Here is a 9,733-nt window from a genome sequence, read left to right as displayed (position 1 = left end):
AACAATAGTAGAAAACCCAAATCTAATTTGAAGATTTTCCCGAGAGATGTTACTTTATTAAGAAATTCAAACTTAAAATATCATGTTTGATGAATATTTTGTTTTGTCACGGGTTGCAGCCTGGAGCAGGCCATGGTTTCCTCAAAGTTTTCTAATATGCAATATTTGTCCCTAATTTTTGCTATTTTCATATAATCCATTAAGAATCAATTTTTTTTTTTTTATGGTTTTCTAATTGTTCCCAAGAAATCTATTCACGCCCCGTCCTTGGTTTTTACCATCTTGATCAGCATTTTGGGAGAGTCTTTTTTTTTTAAATAATTAATTTTTTTATTTCAAATTAATTTTTCTTGATATTTTCATATTGTTTTTATATTCTAATGTTAAAAATAAAAATAAAATATAAAAAATTATTTTTTAATATATTTTAAAATAAAAATTATTTTAAAAATAATCACCATGCCAAATATTACCTTAATCATAATAATCTCTCAAAACACATGCTTGGTTAATTTTTTATTTTTAATAAATTCGCTAAGTAACCAAAAAGTTGCATACATATATAGCAACATGAACCTCAATTTTCTAAAATACGAACAAAAACCCAACGCTTCTGTCATTCTTCCCCACACACACCAATCAACCGTGCACTACACTCTCCCAGATCCAAATGGCAATTTCGTAAAAACACATCTCCTTACTCCTGACTTACGAAGATTAAGTCGTCAAAATGACAGGACTGTGCATTCTCTCTTCTTTCGGCGCAGGTGGGTTATTATTATCAATTCACCTATTTTATATCGGACTCCTGAATTACCCTTAAATCTCATTAATCACACAAAAACCCAAACTTTCATCCTAATACGTGTCACATTAACACTTAAAAAATACACAGAACAGCCAATCAGACCCATGGGTGCAACTGCATAGACGTGGCAGTCACCAGGGCCCACTCAGCCATTGTATCGACGTCCATTATTGCCTGAAGCATAAGATTCTTCCGTGTAAGTTTATACACGGAATACCCAAATTGTTAATTACGGAATACCCATATTATCTCTGATCCTTAGCTCTCCACTATTCTCAATCCGGTAGCAAAGAGATGGAAAACAAGGGCTGTTTCTGTAAATATGATTACATTGGGAGGATAAATAAAAATAATAAAAAAACAGGTGTATAATGGAATAAAATAACGGTGAACGGAGAAAAAACCGGCCGGTTAGAGGGGTCTCGTTATTTCCTATATAAAGCCATAACCACAACCTCTCTTCTCTCATATTTTGCATTCGCTTTCAAGCGTTTCTACTCTCTCCCTCTCTTACTCTCTAGAGCCAACCGCTCTCTCTCTACACTATTTGTTAGATTCAAAAGCAGCTCTTAATAGGTAAAAAATAATCTCTCTCAACTTCAGCTATCCATTTTTAACTTATTAATTTAATTTATTTTCTTAATTTACTTTTTTTATTACTCGAAGTGGTATTTTGTGCTCGGAACCGAAAAACAACTAGGAAATTTAAAAATAAAATTGAAATTAGAATAAAATAATAAATCACGTGTTTGAGTAGGAGATTAATGCGAGATACAATAAGGATTGATCCGCGGAGGTTAAGAGTGGTAATCGGAGTAATGATTGATTTTGATGGTGTTTTCTGGAGAGGTCAGTTCGTTTGTTTATTGAAACCCTAAAATTACTTCTAGGGTTCAGTTAGGGATTCGAGTTATTAGTGGATTTGGCAATGAAATTAGGATTTTTGGATCTGGTTTGATTTGTGATATCATTTAATCAAAAAGCAGTGAGTGAATGTTGTTTTGTTGTCCTTTTGAGGGAATGAGAGGGTTTCTGATTTGTTTGTGGTGGTTAATGGAATTTGGTTTATAATCTGGGGTTTTGATGATGATGATGATTATTATTATTATTAAATTTGGTTCAGTGAATTGACATTGTTGGGTCTTTGTTTTATAACAAGAATCCCTCTTTCAATGCTAGATTTTCTCTATATGAAATTTTTTATTTTGTGATACAGTCATACGATTTCTTTTAGTTTTGTGTGTGTTCTTAAATGGGATTGATACTATCAATTTTGTATGGTAAAGAGCTAATTGTGACCAGTATTGCTTGGTTTTCTATGTATGGATGTATGTGTTTTTAAATATAGATTTGGGGATATGTTGCCATGAGTACTGGTTACAGTAAATGATAATATAGGTGTGATTAGTAAGTTGAAAGGAACATCCTTGCTAGCTGCCTTTGTATTACCTGCTCCAGGCTTGAAGCTGCAGGTGCTTGAAGCTTTATATCGAGTTTTAATTTCTTTCTTTTGTTTACTTGAAGCTTAGATTATGTGTAGAGACTACTAGGTCTTCTTGCATTAGTGAAACTAAATGGAAGGGTTTGTGTTGGGTGCTAATTGATGGGATTAATGTGCATATTTCGCATGAGTCCTAGCATTTTAATGGGTAGTTTACTTTGATGGGTCAGAAAAGAAGGATTTGAATATGAGCATTCCATATATTAGCTAGTGATTGTGAGACCCTGATTCCTGATTGGAGGGGAAACCTTAGCACAAGTCCTTTACCATTGAATTATGCCTCATTGGCTTGTACTTAGCTATTAGAAAGATTGTCCACTGGGCCTTTTTTAATACGTTTACACTTGTTCTTTGTACCTGCATGTTTTCTGTATTGTATATTAAATTGCCTGCTGCTTTTGCTTTCTTATTTATTTTATGGGAATTGGATTTGCAGATATCCAATGATTGTTCAACTCCTTTGACCAACTTGTTAAGGGGCTCTTTTATGTCTTTAAGGCTGTTATTCTTTGATAAGAAGAAAATAGATACTCAAGCAATTAGAGGTTCTCGTGTGGAAGATTCAGTTTGTATGCATATACATATGAAATGGGTTCCCGAGGAAGGCCAGTATTTGATCTTAATGAACCCCCAACTGAGGATGATGAGATTGATCATGCTGTATGCCTGCAGCCACACAAGGCACTTCCTTCTGCAAATTCCCACCCTTCTGACATGTTTGTAGCATCAATGGGTCCCCAAAGAATAAAAAACAACCATGCCTTTTCACACGCATCATCTATATCCGGTTTTCAGCCTTTTATTCGACCCAGGGTTGCTTTTTGCCCTGAAGTGGGTTTTGAACAGAAGATGGCTGGGGAACAGAATCCCAAGTTAGCATCACCATCAAAAACAATTACTGATGATGATAAGAAAGAAGCACAATCTCTAACTTCTGGTTCTGGATCTGGTTCTGCAGAAATTAAAGTTGTGGAAAGAGAGGAAGGTGAGTGGTCTGATGCAGAGGGCACTGCTAATGTGTGTGCTGGCAATAGTATGCATGAAAAGGGCAAAGCTTCTCAATTTCAAGGAATGTCTGAAGTAGAAGGTACTTCTGTTATGGTTTCCATGAATGTTTCTAGCAGTGTTAAGGTTATTGATAACAGTAAGGCTGAAAGCTGTGATCGTGTTTCACCTGGTCTGGATCAAGGTCAGAATGATTATAAAAATAATGGTAGTCGAAATTCAAATGGAAATGCTAATGATGATTTGTGCATGGATGGTCAGGAAGAAATTGCCTCAGTCTCAAAACAACGTGAAGTTAGAGGTATTGAAGCAAGTCATGCTCTTAAGTTTTCAACTAATCCGGGGAAGAGGAAGATAGACCAGCACAAAGAAGCAATGCTGGGTAAAAAGCGTAATAGGCAGACCATGTTGATTAATATAGATGAAGTCAAGCAAGCTGGAATTATGAAAAGTTCAACACCAAGAAGGCAGCCAAACGTCACGCGTACTGTGAAGGAGGTTCGTACTGTTCCTCAACCTGCTGAACGTTCTGGAGAAAGGCCTGGTCATCCTTTAAAGGATCAGAAACAAGCTGATCTGCCATGTAATGATGGTGGCTTTTCTGTGGAGTCTTGTCCACCCAAATCTGAAAGTAATGGTGATATAAATTCTGCACAGCCAGCTAAGAATAGGAAAGTGAATGGTGACTCTGATTTAGACACACACCTGCCACCTATTCAGAAACAGAGTACATGGAAACAGCCTGCTGAGAGTTCGTGGAAGCATCCAGCTGATTTAAGACAGCCAAAAAACTCACAATTCTCTAACAGGAAGCCTGCTCTTATCAACCAAGGTTCCATGGATTCAAAGTTGGGAAACAAGAAATACCTTCCTGTGAAAAAGTCGACTGTAGCCAGTACACCCTATCAGGACACATCAGTGGAACGTCTTATACGGGAGGTGACTAATGAAAAATTTTGGCATCACCCAGGTATTAAACAAGACATATACATGTCTCCGTTTGTATATGTCCATATGCATTATCTGTGACCATGTTTTGGTTTTCGGGCTGAAAAGATAGAACATAGTGCCTGTATACTGCATCTGTTCCAAATCCTTAAGAGGAGGGGGTGGGACAGATTGGAGATGTATCAGAAAAGTTTGATAGTCAGCAACTCATTAAAGTTGGACAAACCAGTCTCATCACTTATTTTGTTTCCTATATTTTTTGACCAATTTGGATGTTTTGGTTTGTGCATTTCATATCCTCTATCATTTTCTCTCCACATTTTAATAGGGAACTGTGGATCAGCTAGGGGTTTTTTGTGCCTGTCGTTAATAAGTAAAAGCTGTTTGCTACATGCATCTCAAGCTTGAAAGATGTTTACTTGCCAATTTACATGCTCTAAGAGGTGGTCAAAACGTGATGCAGTGTTTTTTCTGATTCTATGTAGTTACTTGAAATTTAACCACCTTGTATATATCCATTAAGAAAATATGTGGATGTTGATTCTTTTTGTATGTTTCTTTGAGAGCTTTGTTCTTTCCTTTGCCTTTTTGGTCCCTGCATTTTTTGAATCTTGTTTTGTTTTATTATTGTGTGCACCAGAGGACTCTGAGCTCCAATGTGTTCCGGGTCGCTTTGAGTCTGTGGAAGAATATGTAAGAGTATTTGAGCCTCTTCTTTTTGAGGAATGCCGAGCTCAACTTTACAGCACATGGGAGGAGTCAGCTGAAACTAATGCACACATTATGGTTCGTATAAAGAGCATTGAAAGGCGGGAAAGAGGTATTGAGTTGAATTATTACTGTGGCGGTGTATATCTATGTTCTGTTTTGTTGACTGATTGAAGAAATCTCTTTTGTGGCCATAGGATGGTATGATGTCATTGTTCTTCCAGCAAATGAGTGCAAGTGGACATTCAAGGAGGGTGATGTTGCAGTTCTCTCAACTCCAAGGCCTGGAACAGGTTTGTTATGACTGTACCACTTTTGCAATTCTGCTTCATTGCATATCAATCAAAGTGCGTTTTGGCTTTCTAATATGCAAATATAATTTTCATCATGTGAAGCAGTAAGATCCAAGAGGAACAACACCTCGTCATCAAACGAAGATGATGAGGAGCCTGATATCAATGGACGTGTGGCTGGTACTGTTAGAAGACACATCCCTTTGGATTCTCGTGATCCTCCTGGTGCAATCCTTCATTTTTTTGTTGGGGACTCTTATGATCCTCACAGGTTATTACCTCAATCTTAATTTGTTCCTTGGTGCTTATGCCCGCTTCAAATGTCTTTAAGTCACCAGAATTCCTGATCTTGTCAGACTTTTGTTCTCTTTATTTCATACTGACGATTTGCTTGCTTATTCTATAATTTGTTTTCACCAGCAAGGTTGATGAGGATCATATTTTGAGGAAACTTCAACCCAGAGGCACCTGGTATTTGACTGTCCTTGGTTCTCTTGCAACCACCCAGCGTGAGTATGTTGCGCTGCATGCATTTTGCCGTCTCAATTTACAGGTAACAGCCAGATACTTGTTAATTTCTAAGTTTAGTCTTTTTTCTCAAATTTGAAACTAAATGTTCTATACCATCCTGGTAGATGCAAGCTGCAATCCTAAAGCCCAGTTCAGATCACTTCCCAAAATATGAGCAGCAGACCCCAGCCATGCCTGAATGCTTCACACAGAATTTTGTTGACCATTTGCGGAGGACATTCAATGGGCCACAGCTGGCTGCAATCCAATGGGCTGCCACACATACTGCTGCTGGTACAAGTAGTGGGGTAACTAAGAGGCAAGAACCATGGCCCTTTACTCTTGTACAAGGGCCTCCAGGGACAGGTAAGACGCATACTGTCTGGGGAATGCTAAATGTCATCCATCTGGTTCAGTATCAGCATTACTATACTTCTTTGCTTAAGAAACTGGCGCCCCAGAGCTATAAACAAGCCAACGAAGGCAATTCTGACAATATTGCTTTGGGGTCAATTGATGAAGTTCTTCATAACATGGACCAGAATCTCTTCCGCTCCCTTTCAAAACTCTGTCCAAAGCCCAGGATGTTAGTTTGTGCTCCTTCTAATGCTGCAACTGATGAACTTCTTGCACGTGTTCTTGATCGTGGATTTATTGATGGTGAGATGAAAGTTTACCGGCCTGATGTGGCCAGAGTTGGGGTTGATTCGCAATCACGTGCTGCTCAGGCAGTTTCTGTTGAGCGGAGAACTGAGCAACTTTTAATCAAGAGCCGTGAAGAAATTTCAAAATGGATGCAAGAATTAAAAATCCAGGAAGCTTATTTCTCAGGACAAATTGCTGATCTTCAAAATAAGCTTAATTTTGCAGCCGTGGATGGTCGTTCCCAAGGATCTGTTGGTGTTGATCCTGATGTTCTTATGGCTAGGGACCAAAACCGAGATGCATTACTTCAGAACCTCGCGGCTGTTGTTGAAAGCAGGGATAAAGTTCTAGTTGAAATCTCTCGCCTTCTCATCTTAGAACCCAGGTTTCGTGCTGGTAGCAATTTTAATCTGGAAGAAGCCCGAGCTAGTCTCGAGGCAAGTTTTGCCAATGAGGCTGAGATTGTGTTCACTACTGTCTCAAGCAGTGGTCGCAAGTTGTTCTCTCGTCTTACTCATGGTTTTGATATGGTGGTTATTGACGAGGCTGCTCAAGCCAGTGAAGTTGCTGTTCTTCCTCCACTTGCACTTGGTGCTGCACGGTGTGTTCTTGTTGGCGATCCTCAGCAACTTCCTGCAACAGTTATCAGCAAGGCAGCTGGAACCTTGTTATACAGTAGAAGCCTTTTCGAAAGGTTTCAGCAAGCTGGATGCCCGACAATGTTATTATCCGTGCAATACAGGATGCATCCTCAAATCCGAGATTTCCCTTCGCGGTACTTTTACCAAGGACGTCTCACTGACAGTGAAAGTGTTGCTAATTTACCTGATGAGACATACTACAAAGACCCTTTACTTAGACCTTATCTATTCTATGATGTTACTCATGGGCGGGAGTCACACAGAGGAGGATCGGTATCTTATCAGAACATACACGAAGCACAATTCTGTCTTCAGTTGTATGAGCATCTTCAGAAATCTTTAAAATCCTTGGGCATGGGGAGAATCACGGTTGGCATAATCACTCCATATAAGCTGCAGTTAAAATGCCTCCAACAAGAGTTTTCAGCTGTTTTAAAATCTGAAGAAGGGAAAGATATCTATATTAATACCGTCGATGCTTTCCAAGGTCAGGAGCGTGATGTCATTATCATGTCTTGTGTCCGGGCCTCAAATCATGGTGTCGGTTTTGTAGCTGATATCCGCCGAATGAATGTTGCTCTTACACGTGCCAAAAGGGCTCTATGGGTATGGTTTTCTATCTTTTATTTCTTACCTGCTCTCTCTCACTTTGTTATTTGACATTTCATTTGTAAGCATTTCATTTGTGCCATCACCCAATAGCTGCCTCCCCAGCCACTGAACTTGATTTCCCAACAGGTCATGGGGAATGCTACTTCTCTCGTGCAATCAGATGACTGGTCTGCATTAGTTGCCGATGCTAAAGCAAGGAATTGTTACATGAATATGGACTCCCTCCCCAAAGATTTTTTTGTTTTGAAGGGGACCCTGGGCAAAGGTTCTTCCAATGTAAGGGGTTTGAGGTTAGGTGGACCAAGACATAGATCTTTTGATATGCACATGGAATCCAGATCAGGGACACCATCAGAGGATGATGAGAATTCAGGTGCATCTGTGATTTCTAGGAATGGGAGTTTTGGTCCTTTTAAGCCACCAATGGACAATTCGTTAGATGATTTTGATCAATCTGGTGATAGATCAAGAGATGCCTGGCAATATGGTATACAGAAGAAGCAAGGTTCCTCTGCAGTTGTAGGAAAGAGAGGCTCCTAGAAGTGTTGGTAGGTGTCTGAAATTTGTTTCAGAACTTTGGGGTAGCATTGCCATGTTATATTCCCCCAAATTCGGGATACTGTCTCCTAGCGCCAGAAAGGCCTTTTGAACCTTGGCTTGTCATTTTGATGCATATCTGCTAAACATGATTGGGACCTAGTTCCAAACTCAGGCTGCTTCTGCCAACTGCTTCTGCTGAACAAAACATGAAACAAAATGTTGTTGTGTGCCAATGGCGAATGTGTAAGTGGATAAGTCAAGATGGTTGCTTTTGCAGTATAGATCTGTTTGGTCGAATTGATTCCTGCGATATCTGCAAGGAGATGGGGGTGCTTTTGGGTAGGTTGTGGCAGATCATACCCTTAACTGACCAGCTTCCAGGTTCAAAGGTAAGAATTATTTTGTTAGATGCAATAGCATCTGGTTTAATTTAAGCTTCATGTCTGGTGATCACGTAGCTGATAGTGTATGCTTTGGATTTGCTTGAATACCAGGAATTGGTTGGTGGCATCAAGGAGCTCTTTGCATACCTGGTTACTATGAGGTGCCTCTAGTTTGCAACGGAACCTGTGCAAATTGAGGAATGCTTAGATGTCTTTTTAATTGATTTGGGGAGTTGGAAGGCTTCCAGTCATGCACTCCCATCTCGAAGCTCTCGGATTGCATCTCATCGCCCTTGGTTCTTTATCAATATCAGTGGTTCGACAAAGAGTTTACATTTTGAAGATGCTGTGTACATTATTTGGGAGTGCAAAATACTCTCTGAAGGGACTAAGATACTGGATGGTTAAGCCAAAGTCTTCTTTCTTCCTGTTCTTTCTTGAAGGGTAAGTAAATATATGCCTGCAACAGATGGAAAAAAGAAGGAAAGTACAGGATTTGTTTAACAAAATTCCAATACTAGAGGCATTCATGACTTCAATTGACTTTGCGCATACATCTTCAGCTGTGAAATCGTTTGGTATCTTGTTGTTAACATAAAAGGAAAGTAGTCAATTTTTTTATAACAATAATTTTTCCGTGAAGTTACATTTTTTTAATTCTGTGGAGCAAGTAATTCTGCAGGTGCGCTCGACGCCACCCACAGTGCTTGCAAATACTCTTTGTTTGCTACTTGTTTAAAAGAATAAAAATATAAAGTGCATCTAAAGTTGAGAAAAAAACCTGTTAATGTGTCCATTTTGGCGATAAGATTGTTTTAATAATGCAAGGCATCGGTCTGTGAATCCGAGCTCTAGTGTTTTTATTCTTTTTAGTCAATCATACTCTGGGCAGAAGAACTCGCGTACCTGAACATATGATGATGAAGACGTCAGATGATGATGATGATGTATGATGAAGAAGACTGGAGTAACAAATGAATATCTATAAACCAAGCGATAATCGTTGCGGAGTAGTTGGGAGTTATTGCTTGAAATACTTCCACCTGGTTTTATTACACACAAGGAAAGACAATCTCTTTGTTTCTCTATCTCCAGCATTCATATCTTGTTGATTACGACATTGTGATTAATTTCAACAA

The 9,733-nt window shown here is 39.0% G+C and overlaps 1 protein-coding gene across 2 annotated transcripts; it reads left to right on the top strand.

Annotated features, from left to right (window-relative positions):
• The first annotated feature begins 1,221 nt into the window (after positions 1 to 1,221).
• Positions 1,222 to 9,236, top strand: LOC133695076 (uncharacterized ATP-dependent helicase C29A10.10c-like). 2 transcript variants are annotated; one of them, XM_062116856.1, is made up of 9 exons: positions 1,222 to 1,384; positions 2,746 to 4,284; positions 4,903 to 5,082; positions 5,168 to 5,263; positions 5,366 to 5,534; positions 5,684 to 5,816; positions 5,899 to 7,665; positions 7,798 to 8,600; positions 8,706 to 9,236. In XM_062116856.1, exons 2-8 carry the CDS (start codon positions 2,898 to 2,900, stop codon positions 8,209 to 8,211), a joined length of 4,146 nt encoding a protein of 1,381 aa, XP_061972840.1. In that variant the 5' UTR covers positions 1,222 to 1,384; positions 2,746 to 2,897; the 3' UTR covers positions 8,212 to 8,600; positions 8,706 to 9,236. The 2 variants fall into 2 exon arrangements, with proteins under 2 accessions (XP_061972840.1, XP_061972841.1); XM_062116857.1 differs by having other exon boundaries at positions 1,223 to 1,384; positions 5,369 to 5,534.
• Positions 9,237 to 9,733: the final 497 nt, after the last annotated feature.

The sequence above is a fragment of the Populus nigra genome, chromosome 5, assembly GCF_951802175.1.
Source record: "Populus nigra chromosome 5, ddPopNigr1.1, whole genome shotgun sequence".
Taxonomy (NCBI): domain Eukaryota; kingdom Viridiplantae; phylum Streptophyta; class Magnoliopsida; order Malpighiales; family Salicaceae; genus Populus; species Populus nigra.
This window is presented reverse-complemented; position numbering and strand designations above follow the sequence as displayed.